Source organism: Aptenodytes patagonicus, chromosome 2 (assembly GCF_965638725.1).
Source record: "Aptenodytes patagonicus chromosome 2, bAptPat1.pri.cur, whole genome shotgun sequence".
NCBI classification, from domain to species: Eukaryota; Metazoa; Chordata; class Aves; order Sphenisciformes; family Spheniscidae; genus Aptenodytes; species Aptenodytes patagonicus.
Window position 1 is genome coordinate 25,282,929 of NC_134950.1, and position 19,778 is coordinate 25,302,706.

Here is a 19,778-nt window from a genome sequence, read left to right on the forward strand (position 1 = left end):
GTGAAGAGAGTTCCTTGCATTTATAGGAAAAAGTAAGAAAACCCCCTAGCTTTATTTATATTGAGGGTTCAATTTATAACTGAATCCATGCATGTAACGGTCTGGATGCTGTCTATGTGGTGAAAGATGTATGTACACTTAATTCTGGGTCTGTTTTCAGCTTCACTGAACTCAAGAGAGATCCCCTTAGGCACACTCCTTAAATCTCTGCAGTGGTGGAGCACTAAGTTGCCGCCTGTGCTCCCTGTTGGGGGCCCTTTACAGTTCCAGAGAGCTGGTTTAATGACAGTGAACACCCCAGTAATATTTAGGTATAAACCCCCTATACTTTTAGATAAGGGGAGAAAAATAGAAAACTACAAAGATAAACTCTGTTTTTATGGTATAGAAAATAATGAAAAAATAGATTTAATGGAAACACAGTCATTCTGGGTTAACCCCCCAACTTTCTGTAATCCGTATTAGTGAATTATAATACTGGGATTGATATAGGCAGCTAGTTACCATAAACATCACTGTAGTTTACTCTATAGTCCCACACCTGACACAGTATGAGCTACTAGATGAAAAAGGAGATAATGTTTCTGAACAAAAATGGTTGTGACTGAGCAGCAAATAACAGCAGATTTCTCTGAGGACTTTGAACAGTGAGCCATCTCGGGGTGTAGCTGACCAAGGCTCCTAAACCCTGGCCAGGTTTTGAACTGGCGCACACAATTTAACGTATTTTAAAAAACCCACAGAACTGGCAGGGTTTAGTTTGTTGCCCTCTACAGAGATACCATTGGAGCAAATCACCGATGACATTAAATTTACTAGTAAGAAATCCTAAATGGTTTTAATAAAACTGAAGAAAGTATCAAGCAAAACCCCATACCCTCTATCCCCCTTCAAAAAACTCAAGGTAAGTTTATGACTCTAAGTGTTGTTTTCTATAGAAACAACCCCCCAATCTTAAACTATTTTGCTCCTTGAAACTAAACTAACAGAAGTCTGTAAATATTTCAGAATACTTTGATATTTGAAGTCAGTATTACTGTTAGAAAAAGTAAGAATGTATGGAAAATGTATGGTTAAGCTTACTCAACATCCTTAATTCTCCCCATCTACGGTTGCCTTCCCACCTGGCACATTCTTTGCATTTTTCTTGCTTTTTTCTTTTAGCATAGAAGACATTAATAAAAGCAAGAACACTTGTTCATCAAGAGGACAAAAGAACCCTACAAAAGGGAAAAAAAGTCAAGTTTAACTCAATAGTTCAGGGTAGATTTGTGCTATCTGGGGCGCCTTTCCCAAACTACTTTTGTTAGCATTGATGATGAGTTAAAGTTTATGAACTATTGCCCCGTATAGGCAGATTTTTCTCTCTCTTCTCTCTCTCTCCCCCTGTTAGGCAAAGTATATTTTTTTTCTGAATTCTGATTAAAGAGGAAACAAGGAGGCAATTTTAGCAATAAAGGTTTTACAGCTGTCTGACTGCCGTGGAGAGCAGGAAAATGAACGTGAGAAGAAATGAGGTGTCCCCCTTGTGTGCCCAAGTTTTTTTACAGATCTCATGGCAACAATTCAGTCATCTTCCCCCTCAGGCTGCATAGGACCCAGGAGCTACATCTGAGCACACCTCAGTCAGTGGCTTGAACTCCTGGGAAAGGAGGAGCAGGAGAATGCTGGCTGTCAGAGTAGATGCCTCTCTCTCTTTTTTCTGCTGTGTAAGCCTACTGCCTCTTGCTAATGAAAATGTTTCAACTCTCCAATGCTGGGGGACAAGCTGCAGATGTGTTAGTGATACACAAAATAATGAATGGTCCAAGAAAGGAAACCCAGACACACTTAGTTATCTTTTCACCCAATGAAACACAAGAATCGGAAGGGAAACAGAAAGATGGTCACGTAGAGTTGGGTTAAAGGAAATCCTTCATCCCTTTCACCAGTGAAAGTCATTATCAGACATTATTACTGAAGCCAAAAGGTTGGAGGAATATGGAAAAGGATGAGCTGTTTATTGAGGAAATGCAAGTGCTTAGTTGTATTACAAAGCATCTTAAAAACAAAATGTAAGCCTTCGTACTTCAGGTTATTGCCCACCGTAAATTAATAGTAGAATAAAAGAAAATGTCTTCCCTGCACAAGTCATTCTTTCTTACTTTCCTGTGTGGTTTCTCAAAGCATATGTTTCTGGCTGCTACCTGAAATACCGCACTGGAATAGGGAGAGCATTAGTCAGATCAGAAGCAGCAATTAAGTTTTTATGTTCTTTAATCTGGAGAAGACAGGGTAGAGTCTGCAATTCTTGTTGCTTATTTTTCCAAATTACTCATGAGAAGCCAAAGAATGATCCAGGCAGGCTCAGACTAGCATATTACAGAGTGCATATTATAGAGAGCACGTAATAGAAAGCTGCATAAAAAATTTTTATCAGACTTTATATATAAACTCAACTTTGACTATAATAATGACACTAAGCATTCAACTTTAAAGGCTATGCTGATTAAATTGATATAGGAAGTCCAGCGTAATTTATCAGCACTCTTCTATACAAATGACTCAACTACTGCCAGCCTTTTAACAGTCCTAAACCCAAACCACAAGAGGTCTGTTACTAATGAAATATGGTAATGACTAAATTTATAAAAGAAAAATTAGATGGACAAACTGTGCAGGATGCACACTGGAGGTTTCTGCTTCCCTAGAGATAGAGTTTAATTTGTTATATACTTAATCTTAGCCCTGTCATGGTTTAAGGAAAGAGGATATTTGTATGCAAATTTGTCGGTGGATTCTTTGTTACTTTTACTTTGTAATTAAAGGAAGTTGAACCTGTTTCTGAGCAAGGTCCTGAAAATGATTGCCTAGGTCTTCTGCCCAGCCTCGGAGAGATATAATCATATACCCATGTTCAAGTTATAATGTTGCCAGGCTGACTCACAATTTCTACTAAAGCATGTCTCGGTTCAGGATGTTGTGGAGAGCTAGCAAAGAATTGGTATGCATTAAAACCTTGTTAGAAAAAGAGTTGTTCAACTGGTCAGTTGGGATTTGCCCTTGACTTCCAGAAACTGATTTTTGAGTCTTGCAGGTGACTGTGAAAGGTTGAGGGTGGACCTGTGAAAGTGTCGCCGTTGATGTTAGTTGTGGCAGCTCCCATGGGTCTGAACCTTAGCGTGGACTGGTGACAGAGGATGGGCCAGTCAACGCAGCTGTAACTGAGCAGTTGAGAACCTGGCCTGGATTGCCCGAGGCAGCTGGCCACGGCCAGCAGCTAGTGTGTCCTACCCACACCAGCCCATGACGCTGTCTGGGCTCAAACTCACCTCTAGCCTCTTTGGACATGTGTTACTGCACTGGTGAGAAGAGTGTGCCCCAACTTTTGACAGCGAGCCACATATGCCCACTTAATTAAAAAAAACCCCACCAAAACCCACCAAACCTTTGAACAATTATTCTTATGTAGTCACCACAGGCAATATGCACAGAAACCATGCAAAGGATCAGTAGTAAACTGCATCCTTGCATCACTCTGCAACCCAAGGCAGTGATTTAGTTATGCAAAGGAGAAACACCACAAAGGATGGTACAGTACAGATAATTGCTGAAATAGTAAACAACATGATCACATGTATCCGATCTGTCTGGGCACAGCTGTTTCACAGCTGGAAAATGTACCTCCGCAAGGTGACAATCTCCCACAAACCTGTGTTTCTGCCAAAAGCGTTTGTCCTGTCTGTTTTAAGCAGCTTAATATATCTCCTGACAGAACAAGACCTTGCTCAGCACAAGCCAGGAATGAAATGAAAAACAGCCACAGCACTTCAAAAAGCTCTTCTAAGGCAGAGGACTAGGATGACGGTAGTCAGAGCTGACTGCAGACATCTGAAAGAGAGCAGACCCACAGGAGGTCCAGGAACAGTACAATAGGCTCAAGTCCAGATTATTTCTTCGGTGATGCCTTGCTGGCAGATTCAATACCTCAAATCGACCAGGAGCACTCTCTCGCACCTTCAGCAACGAGCGTGGTTTTTCTCCTCCTATTCTGCTGTTTGGAGATTTGGGGCTTGAAACCTCCAGTCCAGCTGCAGAACACCACAGAAACTCCCGTGCACGTTTCCGAGCCTTGGCCACTTTCAACTTCCAGAGTTTTACAGTGAAAGCATGAGGCTCACAGTAAAACCAGAGAAAAAGAAAGCAATCAAGGAAATTAATTCCTGGCTATTTTGCAACATCCGTTCCATATGTCCAGGAATATATAAGACTAATTGCATTTTCACTGATGTCAGTCTAATCAACGATCAGTTTGCGAAGCTTAATGTGTTCTTCTCTGGCACACTAGGAGATACATATTAACCTTCAACAGAACTTCTAAACACATTTTACTTGATTAACGTAACACCTCCTCTCCTTTCTATAAATACATTCATGATTTTTATATAAAAACCAAATGTAATTATAGCATACTGGACTCTTAATGGATTTCTTTCCTTTAACAAGCGTTTAAGTAAACTTTGCTCCTCTTACAACCAGCATCTGTTTTCTCACTGGAGGGAGACAACTGTTCTTGGTAAGCCCAGTGAATTTATTATCCAATTGAAGGCCTTACTAAGAAAAAAAAAAAAAGGTATTTTACAAAAGTTTACATTTTCTGAATTGACAACTGTGTGGATTAGAAGAGACAGCTGTGTCATTATCCTGGACAACTGATACAGATTACCAGCTATAGTTGCAATGATTCATATACTCTGTGAATAATCCTACTGTGGTATTTGGGCATATAAGAAAACTGGCATATGTTAGGAGATTAGAGCTTAAAGAAGTTTTCAGAAATCTTTGTGTTGTGTTACAGACTAAGAAACAGTTCAGTAAATGCATAGACTGTCCAAAAGATGCTTACAAGAAATTTTAGCCCTCCAATGCCTTAAAAAGCTATTAAAACAAAAACATTAATAAGCACACTGATGTGTGACAGAGTCTGGGAGGACTGACAAAATGCTTTTTCTGCTCCTCTCTGCAACACAGCAAACACACAAACCTGGCTATTTTCACTCAGAACAGAAAGCAGACATAACACCTATGTATCCATCCTTTCTTCAGATAACCCTTCTGACCTGTTCATGGATTGATTCTGTCACCCAGAGGTGAGTGATTAGAGTCTTTGCAAGCTGTCTTATTGATTGTGTGATTTAAATTCCTCCCGTATGTTACTTTATTTTGTAATTTAACTGCAGTGGCCCTGAAACAGGAATTGGAATGAGGAGGGAAGGAGGTGGGATAAGGTCCTGCGCTGCAGAAACCAACCTGGGTTTGCACATGGTAGGAAGGAGTTATTTAAGGAGTTCTCCAGAAGCCATTCTTGAAACGATTAATTGTTATGTTATTTAATACTGTCTCTCTAGATAAGTTACAATCAGAATGTAGTTATTGAGAAGGTCCTTCAGACAAGGTACATTTTGCTCATGCTAATGATCAGTGGTGGTCTTTATTCTTTGTTCTATCATGTCTAAAATGCATACATATGTTGTCAGTTTCTTAAGAAAGTACCATGCAGGCCCTGAGCAGGTATTTGTGTGCAGGATCAGTCATTTATTTCCTGCTGGTCTTGAAGAAGATAATGAAATGGATGCGATCCACTCCAAGAGCAAATACCCTGAACCTCCTCTGATTCCAGTCTCAGTTGGATATTCAACATGTACATCAATCATACAGGGAAGCCTTTGAAAGTAGGATTCATATTTTTCTTTATTCTTAATGAATTCCAAGTTCCCTCTCCACTCTCCTCAAAACCAAGCATGTGCACAAAGCAGCAAGTCTCCAATGAGTTACTTGGGAATGCTACTGTTCTTTTTTCAAGATGTCAGCTTTTTTTTTAATGAATGGAAGTACAGACAATAGAAAAGATAAAGATAATTTTATAGATATGGCACTTGGGACATAAATATTTACTCACTGCAGCCATTTCCACTACAAGAATCGGGAATCTCAAGTAATTTCAGATTATATCCTGACCCCTTCACCTGCCAGTGACACCACATCTCCTACCAAGGGCCGGGAATTAGCCGTGTCATTGGCACCATCCAGCTCTTCCCCCTGAACATACTGCCCAGGTCTGGGCCATGGAGGGGCAATCACCTAGTGAACCCACAGCGAGCCCCATTCTGCCAGACTTCTTTCCCCAGTGCCACCAGTATTGGACCGTTAGTGGAGGTGGTAAAGGCAGTGTTGCCTGCAGGATAACCTGACCCAACACCCAAGCTATATCACGCTGGCATGACACGGGAAGTGGCATCCCCGGCTGATGTGAAGGAACAGAGCATTCAGCGAGCTGGCTGATGTACTATGACAATTCATATGTAGATAAAGTTGGAGATCCTTTATTCTTAGCCAATTTCATTCCATATAAAAACAAAGCAAGCTAATTTTCTAAGTAAAACACAAGGCCTCATACTTGTATTAATGCAAATTCCCACAACCTGGCACTGGGATAACGAAATTTCCAATTCCCTGTAACATCAGGCTTTCTAACAGTGCAATTTCTCCCTTTTCACAGCTTCAGTTCTTTTTCAGTTTTCAAAATCTCCTGATTCTCACAGGTTTGAAAATAATTAATATCTTCATTTTTTCTTAGAATTTCTTTATTTTCCCTGAAAGGGCCTTTCCACCCTGTTCAAGGGACCCCCGCTTACAACTCCTTGCTGCTGTGAGCAGTCTCAGACAGTGTAAAGGTTGCAGGAGTGGGGACAGAGCAGCTCGGAAGTGTATAAACCAGTGTAGGTATATTTTGTTTACATGAGCAGTCATGCTGATCCCTACTCCCTGCCAAGTAAGCCAAGATTTCAGTAATCTTCTAACTGGTATTTAAGCACATTGCCATACATGCTGTTTTGCACGGGGCTTGAAGAAGACAAGGAAGTAAGTGTGGCCCAGCTGCAAAATATGTACCTTGATTCTCTTTTTGACATCAGGTCAAGTGCACTCTACTGATCTCAGCAAGGTGTTCAACCTGTAAATCGATGAGGCCATAGCAACCAGTGCTTCTCTTTTGCTTTACAGTATAAAAAGGCCACCACCAGCACATTTTTTTATCCATTAGGGTTCAATCTTCTTATTAAAAAACGACTGGGATGCAGACAGAAATTATGCACATTTTCAACTGTACGTTCAGAGAAATCCAGAACTGAAATGTCACGACTCAGCTCCTGCTGAGCTTTCCACAAATAGCGGCTCAAGGGTTGAAGCCACCCTGGCTGAAAACATGGGCTCGCTCTATTTGTGTTCTTACCGCACGCCCTCAGAGGGAGCCGCACCACCCCATAACTCGCCGTTATGAAAGGCTCGCAGTCTTCTATTAGTTTTTATTTTTAGCCCCTCTCTGCCGGGCCCCGGGGAGCGCGGAGGGAGGCGGCGCTGAGCCGCGGACAGCTCCGGCGGGGCTGGACAGCTCCCGCGGCGCCTCGGGGGGCGGCGGCGGCTCCCGGGGCTCCCGGGGGGACCGGGGGGACCGGGGGGAGGAGCAGCCCGTGCCCAGGGCACTGCTGCAGCGAGGCGGGTAGCAGGCGGCACTGGGCACACATCGCTCAAAAATGAAAGCTCCTTGGTTTAATGCTCTTTTTTTCTGAACGGATGCCTTAAAGTTTCATCTTCCCCCCTCCCAGGTCAATGGGAAATAATTCCCGTTGTCCCAGATGGTGCCGGTGGAGCCTCGGGGTGCGCACAAACCCCACTGCCATGTGTCGGGAGAGTGGGAATTCCTTCCGTGACACTGTCAGCACATCTGACGTTGTTCCTTCTTCGTGTTTTAGATAAAGAAAGTGGAGTCCATTTACTCAAGAAGAAGACGTGCTGTGTTTGTAAATGCTGTTACCGACGGGGATGTTATTCTGACTCACCAGTACCGACTGGGTCACTTGGAACTAACACAAGTGCCAGCTTTCCCCTGGACTCCAGCACCCGGGGGAGATCAGAACTGAAGTTGGCTCATTTCAGCGGTGTCACTGCTATCATGCAATGCTGTATAATATTATATTATTCTAGATGCAGTACCTATGGGTCTATCAGGAAGAAACTACTGAAACACAAGAGCTATAGAAACATTAGCATTCTGAGATCCATTATGTTCTAAAATAGACCAAAGTTAAATATTTATTTCCCAGCAATTGATACTTTATGAGACCATTGTAAGGGTCCATGGCTGCTGGGCATGTGTGGAAATGCACACAGCGTTCCTTGCCCTTACCTATGTGGGAAATTGTTCTCATCATGCAGCCCTGATGACTCCACCTGCACTCAGCTCCCCACTCTCTCCACTCTTTGTAGGATCCCAAACATCCAATTAAAACATTAAAACTAAAGAGCTAAAACATCATCCCAGAGAAATGCACTATTTTTTCCACATTTACTCAGACATGAAATTCTGCCTCCTGAGATTATACTAACTCAAAACTGGTTCAACATGTGAAAAAGTTATTTTGAAAGCCTGCCAAAACTTTTAAGCTACTTTTTTTTCCTCCTTCAGAAGCCTCTACCACTGAATCACTGTATTCATAGTCATAGAATTAATAAAACTTACACTTCACAGGTAATGAGATATGAAAAAGCAACAAAAACCCTATTCATTCTCTAGGGGGATGTTTTTTCCTCAAGTAATTTCCTGTGAAGCATAATGGTAAACAGTATACAGAATACATGTTGGTGTGGCGAAAAATCAAAGCGGTTTTTATTTGAACTTTATCTGAGGTAATGCTTATAGCTCACGTGTGGTTTGGAGTAATGCAAACACCCAAAATGCGTGCAGAGAAAAAATTTGCCACCGGGACAGCATCTATTTTTATGTAAACCCTCAAAAACATGTGGTATCAAATCATAATTGTTCTTCTGAGATAAAACAATATTTCCATATATGACTTTGTAAACCAGACCTTTCAACCAGGGCAGCTATTTACTTAAGAAGCTACCCCTTCCTTACTTATCGCTTCCTAACTTGGTAAGCTAGCGGTTATTATCAACATGCATCTAGATTTATATTCTTAATAGTTAACCTTAAAAATCTAAATATTTGCAATAGAGGAGAAAGCGTAGAAAGAAATGTGTACCCTGACATGTTGTGAGTTATTGTCAGTTTGAAGTCATTCAGAAATCTGCCCTGAAAAATCTATGAAAGCAAAAGAAGCAAAGTAGGAAGAGGTGTAAATTGGGAAAAACCTGCTAGTTAGAAAAGAAAAGTTAAAACAGATTTTGCAGAAAAATACTATGTGAAATTGGGGCACTGGTATTTAAATGTTAGTAACTCAATAGATAACAAAGTCTAAAAAGCTATCAGGCTTTTCTTTGTATCTAAGGCTAGCTGATGCACTTAATTCCCTCTTCCTCAAATATCTTTAGGTCCACTGAACAGCTGAAATATCTGTATCCCTGTCTTTGCGGAGCCAATGCGAAAAGGCTTCATTCAGCTGAAGGCAGAAAGAAATAACAAGCATCCTGGAAGAAATGTTCAAAAGCTTTCAGGTCATATTAAAACTTACTGAAACTTCATTGCAGCCAGGAAAAGAGGGGCATCTTTTTCAATACTGTCAGTATTCCAGATACCACAGGCTGTGGATATTGCATTTAACTATATTTTATTAAACCAGGAGCAAGAAATAGTTCAACCAATGCACCATTTTCTCAGTGGTGAAATACGTGTTTTATAGGACATAGAGCATTTTATATGATTTCTAGGACATAAATGTCAACCTAGCCTTTTTATTACGCTGATTGAATTTATTTAATGAGCTGTCCTACAATGGAGGCCAGCCCTGCATTTTTCACTTGCTCCTGAAGGGAATTTCAGTAGTTAGCAAATAAGCCCGGGTCTAATATGCTTCCGTCTGCAATCATTTGAAAAATGATGCTTGGCAAACAGCTCTGCATGGCCTTGGCATCAGATGGAGACTGATTTCTCACACCAAGGGATGGGGAAGACTGAGCAGGCTGAGAAGTGCATCTACATAACCCAAAGTGACGAACCAGCTCTTTTTATTCTTGTGACACGTTTGCAAACCCTGCGACTATGGCAGGGCCGGCTCTGGGAAAGCCGCTTTTCCTGCATTGCTACCCAAGGGATTGAGAAAAGATTGTCAAAGACAGGAAAGGAACTGAGGGCTTAATGCTCCTCCTCCTCCTCACCGAGTCTTTCCCTGGCTGAATAACTGGGTGTCGAACAACCTCTGGGACTGATGATAACCCATTAAAGCTGTGCCTCGAGGGTCAATTCCTCACTCATGTCCTATAACCCTGAGGGAGGAAAGAAGTCTTTCCAGTACCTGGTAGCAGCTGGCTGAAAGGTTTCAGCTATCTGCCAGGCAGACCAAAATACTACTGACAAACAATTATCTGACAAACACGGAATAGCAGTGACGAGAACACCCGACTTCTTCACAAAGCAGTGACCCGAGATGATAAAACAAGATTTTCTGCACAGCGTGGTCAGGGTCCGGGCGGCCTTGCTGGAGCTAACGCACCAGCGGGGCCTCAGTGCTGCAGTCAATCCCAGCCTGAGAAACACCACTCCGAAGTTTGGGGGAGCCAGGAAAACCCCTCACACGAGGGATCTTCACTCGTCACATTTTCATCCCCAAAACAGCTTTTCGCTGGAGACCGTGGTGAGCCTGCCTGTGCTCTGTATCTCCTGCTCCCACTCCCCTGACCCTTAAACACGCACACGCTTCATTTCCCAATTTAGACAGAGTCTAAATACCAGCCTCTGCCTTGCCGGGGGATAACCCGTGCGAGGGGAAGCGCTGGAGCTTGCTGAGCATTACTCTGCTAATAATAACATGACTCCTCGGAGGGTTATCATCAAAAAGCACCTGGGCTGCGAGGGCCAGCCTTAGCTGCTGCGGTGGGCATTCCCCTCCGCGGAGCAGCAGCTAAGGCTGCCCCTGCGGCCGGTGCCGAGCGACCGGGGCGGGGGGGACACCCCCAGGGGGACGGGGACAGCCGGGGGACGCTTACCAGGTACCAGACGCCGAGGATGATGGTGCCGGTGCGGACATGGCAGCAGAGGCAGCAGCTGTTGGAGTAGAAGCGCGCCCAGGGCGAGCTCAGCATCTCCGCGGCTCCTCCGGGCTCCGCGCCGCTCCGCGCTTCTCGTCGCGCCGCTCCGCGGAGGCGGGACCGGGGCCGGGGCCGGGGCCGGGGCTGGGGCCGCCCCTCCCGGCGGGCGGGACCGAGAGCGGAGGGACCCAGCCCAGGTGGCGGCGGGCGGGGGTGAAGGCCCCGCCGGTCCCCCGGGGGGCAGCTGCGCCTCCGCAGACCGCGGTGCTGCCTTCAAACCCCTCCAGCCCGCACACGCACTGACACCAACCAACCAACTAAAAATCCCCAGAGCACTGGAGCAATCACACCAAAGCACGGAAGGATTTTAAAATACAAAGTTGAGGGAATCCAGTGAGTTGACAGCCTGGCCTGCGTGTCCCCGGCATGTCACGGATGGTGGAGAAGTGCCATTCTCCTGGTGGTCCTACCCACCCCTTCCCAGGCACGGCTGCGCCTGGAATTAGCGTGATGAGAGCGAACCCATGACGGTGCTTCCTTAGCAAAGCGTGTAGCTCGTCTAGCAATTCTTGACAGGCAAATGAGTAGAAATAAAACTCCATTTCACTATAAAGAAAGGTAGTATCTGAGGAGATCATGGAATGCTTTGGATTTGCCCCAAATTCTGAAGCCATGAGCATTTATTTTCTTTCACAGTGCCCTTCTAATCTACTCCCGAAGTTGCTGCTATTAAGGAGGCTGGAATTGCCTCGTGCAGCTGATACGCAAGTTAACATTAACCTCATTGTCACTGTCCGTAGTTAATGCCCTGATGGTGGTGGGGGAAGCAGCATTAGGAGGAAGGACCCAATGCTGCGTATTCAAGCACTGATGCAGGTAGAAGCTAAACTTCCTACCAAGCAGCTGACTTTTTCATATTTTATTATTCGAGACTTGTATCATTTTCTAGAGGAAATAACGAAGAAGGTCTGTATGCCTAGCCTGACCCTAAGAATAATTTATTCACTGCCATCTATCTTGGCTTCCTACCAAATCCCACCATTTATCATTAAAATATAACATTGAAAAGTACTCAAATGTTTCCCTATATGGTTGCTTTGGGACACTTCTTTATTTCATACATACATCTGCACAGAACAGGAACTCCAAGATAAAAGCTAACTTGGCATGGAGAAAGATTTCTAACTATGTCTTATCCCCACTATAGTAAATTAAATTAAAAATACTTTAAGCAGGAACTTTATATAACCTCTGTTCTTAGCTTGTGCTTATGAAACTTTCAAGGGTTTTTTTTTGTGCATAAAGGGAAAAGGAACTTGGCACTGAATTTATAATTTTGACTAGATTATATGCATAAGCCAATTATTGTATTTTCAAGATTCATATTCAAAAATGACACTAAAATTCTAGTAAAATGAAACATCCATATTGACAAAACAAATATTCAAAAGACCAAAGGAAAATCCCAAACAATGTGGTCTGGACTATCTCACTGGTAACCTTGAGAGACCTTGTCCTTTAATACCAGAAAGTAAACAAGTTTGAGACTAAACCCTTGTATGTACACCTCGTAAGTGTACGTGGAAGGTAAGAGCATCTGCTTCATGAAGGTTGTCTGACCAAGGACCTGACCTTTTCAAAACAAAGGGGATAATAAGTAAAGGGGGATGCGATGAACAAGGACACACAGACGCAAACCTGGTGGACAAGTGAGAACGGAGACAATGCCAAAGACCAAAAGTCTCCAGTTACTGATTGATGGGCCATTGAAGAGCTCCAGGCGCAGCTTTGGAGAGGGTCACCTGGGCTTTATAAGTGACAAGAAAGGGCAAAGAAGAGGAACATGAGGATTTGGGATATTTGAGGGGGACTCTGCAAAACTTAGGAAGGAATGATTAGGGGAAGGGGATTGGGAAGGAGCAAAGTGGGGATCAGACAGAAAGAGGTATTAAAGGGGTTGGTCATGTGTAAAGTACACTTGTCTGACTGAGCCTTGTGCCTGATCACCCTCTCTTATAAAAGCTTTCTTAACTGCCTGTGTACTCTCACTCTCCACACAGTGTGTGCGGAGGCTGCAAGGAGTAAGTGCCAGTTACTTGGGGGATCAGTGTGAGTGAAGTGAGCAAGGGGCTCAGTGCCGGCGGCTGGAGTGGGACCACGAGTCACAGCCTGCGTGTCTGGGGCTGGCTGCTGAGGGTGAGAGTCTGTGTCTGCCCCAAATCGTGTGTGTGTGTGTGTGTGTGTGTGTTATTCGCTTGCAAATGTCAAGCTGGACCAGCTGGTCTGTACTTAGGTCTTCTGCGAGTCCTACAAGTAGGAGGCACTGCTGAAGGCAGCACCTTGTCTGTGGCCATCTGTGTAGCCGTCCCCATCAGTGTCCTGTGCCTGCAAATGGGAAAGCAGCAGCCACATCCATCAGCCTGGGATGGGCACAATAAGCTGGGTTCCAGCAGCTGAGCAGGAGGAACCCCAGGCCCTGGAACTGCTGGAGGCAGTAGCTGCTTGTAACATCCCACAGCACAGCTTTCATCTCTGTAAGGAGAAATTAACTCCATGTCTTCTTTTGCTTATGGTTTCCCATCAATGGCTTTAATCTGGATATCCTCAGAAGAGAAAGGAAGGAAGAATGAGAAGGTGAACACTAATTACTTCAGAGCAGTTTCCTATATAATTATTCATTTCCATTCAAAAAGCCTGATGGGAAAGATCAGGAAACATAAGGCTTCGTATCACACTCCTGATTTATTACCAACTGCATTGGGTTTGCGTGGCAAGGTTTTGGTAGCAGGGGGGCTACAGGGGTAGCTTCTGTGAGAAGCTGCTAGAAGCTTCCCCTATGTCCAATAGAGCCAATGCCAGCCGGCTCCAAGACGGACCCACCGCTGGCCAAGGCCGAGCCCATCAGCGATGGTGGTAGCGCCTCTGAGATAACATATTTAAGAAGGGGAAAAAAACCCTGCGCAACTGCAATTGCAGCAGGAGAGAGGAGTGAGAATATGTGAGAGAAACAACTCTGCAGACACCAAGGTCAGCGAAGAAGGAGGAGGAGGAGGTGCTCCAGGCACCAGAGCAGAGATTCCCCTGCAGCCCGTGGTGAAGACCATGGTGAGGCAGGCTGTCCCCCTGCAGCCCATGGAGGTCAATGGTGGAGCAGATATCCACCTGCAGCCTGTGGAGGACCCCACGCCAGAGCAGGTGGATGCGCCCAAAGGAGGCTGTGACTCCATGGGAAGCCAGCACTGGATCAGGCTCCTGGCAGGACCTGTGGACCCGTGGAGAGAGGAGCCCACGCTGGAGCAGGTTTGCTGGCAGGACTTGTGACCCTGTTGGGGACCCAGGCTGGAGCAGTCTGTTCCTGAAGGACTGCACCCCCTGGAAAGGACCCATGCTGGAGCAGTTCGTGAAGAACTGCAGCCCGTGGGAAGGACTCACGTTGGAGAAGTTTGTGGAGAACTGTCTCCCGTGGGAGGGACCCCACGCTGGAGCAGGGCAGGAGTGTGAGGAGTCCTCTCCCTGAGGAGGAAGGAGCAGCAGAAACAACGTGTGATGAACTGATGGCAATCCCCATTCCCCATCCCCCTGCGCTGCTGGGGAAGAGGAGGTAGAGAAAATCGGGAGTGAAGTTGAGCCCGGGAAGAAGGGAGGGGTGGGGGGAAGGTGTTTTAAGATTTGGTTTTATTTCTCATTACCCTACTCTGATTTGACTGGTAATAAATTAAATCAATTTTCCCAAGTTGAGTATGTTTTGCCCATGATGGTAATTGGTGAGTGATCTCTCCCTGTCCTTATCTCAACCCACAAACCTTTCGTTATATTTTCTCTCCCCTGTCCAGCTGAGGAGGGGAGTGATAGAGCGGCTTTGGTGGGCACCTGGCATCCAGCCAGGGTCAACCCATCACACCAACTCTAGAAGTCCAGAGAAGTATAAATCACAGGCAGAGTTTAGAGAAACGATTAAGTCCTATCTGCTCCTTTCTATTTTTATTTCTGTGGCATACTACATACTTTGCAGATGGAAGACCTAGTCCCTGCCTTGCAGCAGTTATAGTCTTCAGCTTTCATCAGCAACTGACTGCACAGGCACAAGCGCTGCTGTGGACTTGCATGGAGCCCCACTGGCTCTGGGGAGACCCACCCACTGATCCCAGCTCACTCCCCTTGCTACCAGCTGTGGAGGCAAAGACATAGCCGCAAATTGAATTAAAACAAAAAGATGCAAGGGCCAGTAAAAGTGGGGGTGGCCACAACACAGATTACAGCATGAGGTTCACTGGGCTCCAATGCACAGCAATCCATTTTTCTTGCAGGCAAATGGATTTTGAGAAGACACTTTGGCTGCTGCAAGTCGAGCATGCAGCTTTCTCTGCAAAACCTCATCCAGAGGAGAATTAGCTTTCCTGCCTCAGCTCTGAGAGCTCTTTGGAAAGAGGGTTGGCTGGTGGGACATCAGCACCCGGCGGCAGTTTCTGTCGGAGGCAGTTGCTGGCACCACGTTGGTCTCCTCCTTCCAGGCCTGACCACCAACAGATGTAGCCCCCTGCTGCTGTGAGCCCCTCTGCTAGCAGCGATGCCGAACGGCCTTCAGCAGCCACCGCTTAGCAGAAGGAAACCCACTTACTGGTACTGTTACACAAACCTTTAATGGCCTTAGAAGTATGCTATTGAGTGTGTATCAAGAGAGAAATTCAACAGAAATGAAGTGTTTGCAAATATACAGAACTCGGTGTTTACTAATTTGTTTCAGAGCCTGAGTATTGCCACAGTTACAGACCCACAAGCACAGCCTCCGTAGTTCAAGCCTCCGTGCCATTCACTTTGCCTTATAAAACAAGAAACAGCAAACACTTCTTACAGAGGTGGCTGTGAATATCCACCACATCTTACATCCAGAATGGTGGAAGATCATTTAAGATGCACCAGGAACAACTTCTGAATTGGATGACACCTGAGTTTTGTCAAGGTTCCTAGAGGTACAAGAGACACTCCAGATTATCATCTTTGTACATCAAAACTTGAACAGGACCAGTATCGCTGCCTTGCTCAGAAAGTGATATAAACTCAAGTGAATCAACAGCCTATTCACAAGCACTTGTTTTAGTTGTGCTGAAAAAATAGATAATCTTTGCAGTGGGATCCATGATATGGTAAGAAATTTTTCCAAGGGAACATTTGATTCTGAAATTAAACACTGCGCAGGGTCAAAACCTGACAGACCCTTGCTCAGCCACAGGTCGGCATGTAGGCTGTAGGACATATCCAGAAGAGAAATGCAGACTCATGGGTCCCACCTGCCCCTCCTTACCACAGCGGAGCTGTAAATCGCTAAACTTGTTTCGTACAGCCACTCGTTCCCCTCAGCACACCCTGAGAGCTACGCTAGCCAGCTGGGGAAGGACGCAGACCAACTTCAGTTCATTGCCAAGTCTTCTCTGTGCTGCAAGCTGTTAAAAAAATCCAGTATATTCTGTGTCCTACTTCTGCTCTGTACTCCCCCATGTGTCCCCTGTGATCTTCTCGCTCCAGGGGACAACTTCTCCCTCTTGCCTGATGGATGCTCTGATCCATTTGGCATTTTCTTGTGCTTTCTAGCGCTCACTAAAACTGGTTACTGGTACTCCTCTTCCCAACCTTTTTAACACCTATCTGAACAAGATTGCTTGAAGAGGACAGGTGGCTTGGAAGCTGCCTATCATTCCCACCTTCTGTCCGTACTCACAGTCCACAGAGATGGTGGAGCATAGTTCAACTGGCCTTGAATAATTCAACTACAGTGTTGCCCAGCATTGCCTACAGCACATACACAAAAAGGCAGCTCAGGGGAACCACATCTTCTGCTTGTAGGGTTAGCCACGTGCTCCAGAGTGAGCAAAGTAGTTGTTAATTGTTCTGTATTTGGCCAGGTTAAGAAAAGATAAGAAAAGGGCTAAACATCGTCCAGAAACCAAGGTCTGGGTATTGCCCTTGGGCACAGGACAGTGGCAACATTGGGAAATGGACTGTGATTGAGTAATTTTAAGAGTCCAAGTTGTTCTTCGGCTTGCTTCAGAGCCTGTGTTTCAGGATGGCTGCAAATGATTCAAGTATTCAGGGCTACAGAAATATTTAATGCAACAAAGTTTAAAAAACACCTGTGCTTTCTAAAAAAAGTAACCCTCCAATAAACGTCTGACACTATCTCTCTGCCACAAAGACTGGCCAACATGCAATAAAATAGGACTGCTGCCACAATTCAAAATGGGTTCAAGAGGTCATTCATTCTCCTGGTTTGTGTAAAAAAGATCAGAGTGAGAACAGTATTTTTCTCCAGCATGTTACAACTCAGAATACATCTTAGGAGCCTATGAGAGAGCCATCGCAATGACACAGCTTGGTGTGCAACTGCTTGCACAGATCTAGTCAAATTCTCATGTTTCACTACCAAACAATGGACAACAAATGATTTTCTTTATTTTTTTCCTTTAAGTTCTCTTTTGACCTTTAACAAATTGTTAAGAGAAATGCCTGGACCTTTTTAGCTCACTTCTGGGATATTTTGTCATGATTTGCCTTATAGAAGATAGTGATTCTAATCTCTTAGACAACTGATATACTTGCACATTTTCTTTCATTATGGTAAACTGCATTTGCAACTCTAGCACCCTTGGGCCACAGCTTCATAATTCTGTTTTAAAGTTGCTGATTTTAAAAAACATACCATTAAAATATTCTGATACGTTGCCCTTGTAATTCAGAAAAGCCAAGAACTCAAATGTTCTCCTCGTCTTACTGCCTCCTTCCTTTTCCCCTTTTCTGACTTTAAAAGTCTCTCAGTTTTGCTGTGAAGATATAGGACTCACAAGAAGGCTGGTGAGCTCTGGAGTACATGAGATCCAGCTCTTTCTTTTTTCTTCTGGCCTTCCCATTCATGCTAGCCTGGCAGATTAATTTTAACATTTTGGACGAGAAGAAACCATCTGTGCTACATTCACTAGAAACCTCAAAAATAGGTTAGGCGATTATCTAATTATTTGCCTGGCAGCAGATGTGCAATTTGGTAACATGTACTGGAAGTCTTTCTTCAGTGTCAGATACAACATGCTATCCATGGGCTGCAGTCTCCTCAGAGGCGTACCTGCTCCAGCATGGAGCACCTCCTTCCAAAAGTATGTGCCCCGTCATGTCCCCAACAATGTCTCCTTTCATGTGTCTCTTCCATTTCTCCTCAGGTGGCTCTTTTGTGTCCCGTTCCTTTCTCCTCTCCCTTGCCCCTGCTGTTCTTCCTTAAGCACGTTTGCACAGGGTTGCCACAGGCTCCCCTCACTGAAGTTTCGGCGTGCAGAAGGTATTTTTATTGGAGTTAGAGACATCTGGCACTGGCTGTGACCAGCACAGGGCATGGCGTCCTCCCACACAGGGCACCCCTGCAGCCCCCAGCTACCAAAAACCTGCAATTTATGCCCGATATGTTCCACCCCTAGAACTAGATGATTCCCTTGTCTTTCTGGAAGATCTGTAAGTCTCAGCCTGTAAGGTGAGAGCATGGATAGTTTTCAGCCTTTCTTGACACTTTTTTCAAGGTCAACCACATTATGGGATTTTCTGTATTATTCTTGGCCATGCTGCTAATGGAGTTGTTCCTCCTGAGTGCTCCCCCAGTCTGATATGAATAGATCCCACCTTGACCAACAGGGTGCCCCACCAGCTCATGAGGTGATAGCCCAGGGGCGTTTGTAACCGCGTCTAGCTGTCAGGACTTTTGGGCCATGGCATTAGTGTTCACCACCGTTTCAGGGTCCCTTACCTGTAAGGGGACCTCCGGCAGTCAAAGCAACTGCAACTCCTTCCCAGCCCCTTCACTGGGGCATCTCATTTGTGGGATTGGCGGAGTTGGGCCATTGCTCCACATTTCCCTCCATCAGCAGACCCCAAAGCCCTCCTCCCTTGTGCAGGGCAGTATTTAGAAGTGGCGTGGGCCCCGGCCTCCCCCAAGCTCTGCTCTTTCGAGCCACCACCCATTAGCTGGCCATCAGCCCAACTCCCCCATGTTACCAAGGGGTCTTGGTCCCTCCAGAGCCACACTGGGAGCACATGGCAAGCCCCGGGCCCCCCATGGCAGCACAGCACGCTGATCTCCGGGGGTTTCACAGAAGCACCAGAGGTCTGGGGTTGGTGTGTAACTGCCTCCTTTGGCCGCTCCTTCCTCCTTATGCACGTTCCTCAGCCCTGTGTGGGTCACCCCCTCAACTCACTGGGTGGTTTCTAATAAAAGCACACAGGGGCACCAGGGAAAGCAATACACAAGGGCTTCCCCTGAAGCAACTATTTAAAACAAAACTGGGGGGTACTAATTAGCCGGCCAGCCATCACACAAGAGTGTCTGTAGATAGCAGGTCCTGCAGTCATTAACCACCAGAAACTCTGGCTGTGGCTCATAATTGAGGTTTTTTCCCTCGGGGTTAGACAGGAACTATCACAAGTCTCAGCTGCTGCCTAATGACATTGCCAAACCAGAAGACATGATGGGTCTGAAAATTTCAAGTGTCTTGTAGCTCTGTCTGGCTCTGGTGTTCATCATGGGGAGACACATACATGTTTGCTCCTTCTTAAACGTCCACGCAGAAGGTATAGACCAAAGAAATTCATGCAGCATAAGTGAACCTTACCATGGTGGTACACAAGAACTATTTTGCTACAGAAGCAGGTTGGACTGATCCAGATATTGAGTAAAAGAAGAATAAAGGCACAACAAGTTTACTAGTTTTGAGCATTTGGATTGC

At 45.1% G+C, this 19,778-nt stretch overlaps 1 protein-coding gene across 1 annotated transcript in view; it reads right to left on the minus strand.

Moving 5' to 3' along the window:
• Positions 1-11,128, minus strand: part of LAPTM4B (lysosomal protein transmembrane 4 beta) — a 60,587-nt gene extending 49,459 nt beyond the window's left edge. The window contains exon 1 of the mRNA XM_076329361.1: positions 10,981-11,128. Coding sequence (XP_076185476.1) covers positions 10,981-11,076 — 96 coding nt within the window. The 5' untranslated portion in view covers positions 11,077-11,128. The remainder of the gene's footprint in view (positions 1-10,980) is intronic.
• Positions 11,129-19,778: the final 8,650 nt, after the last annotated feature.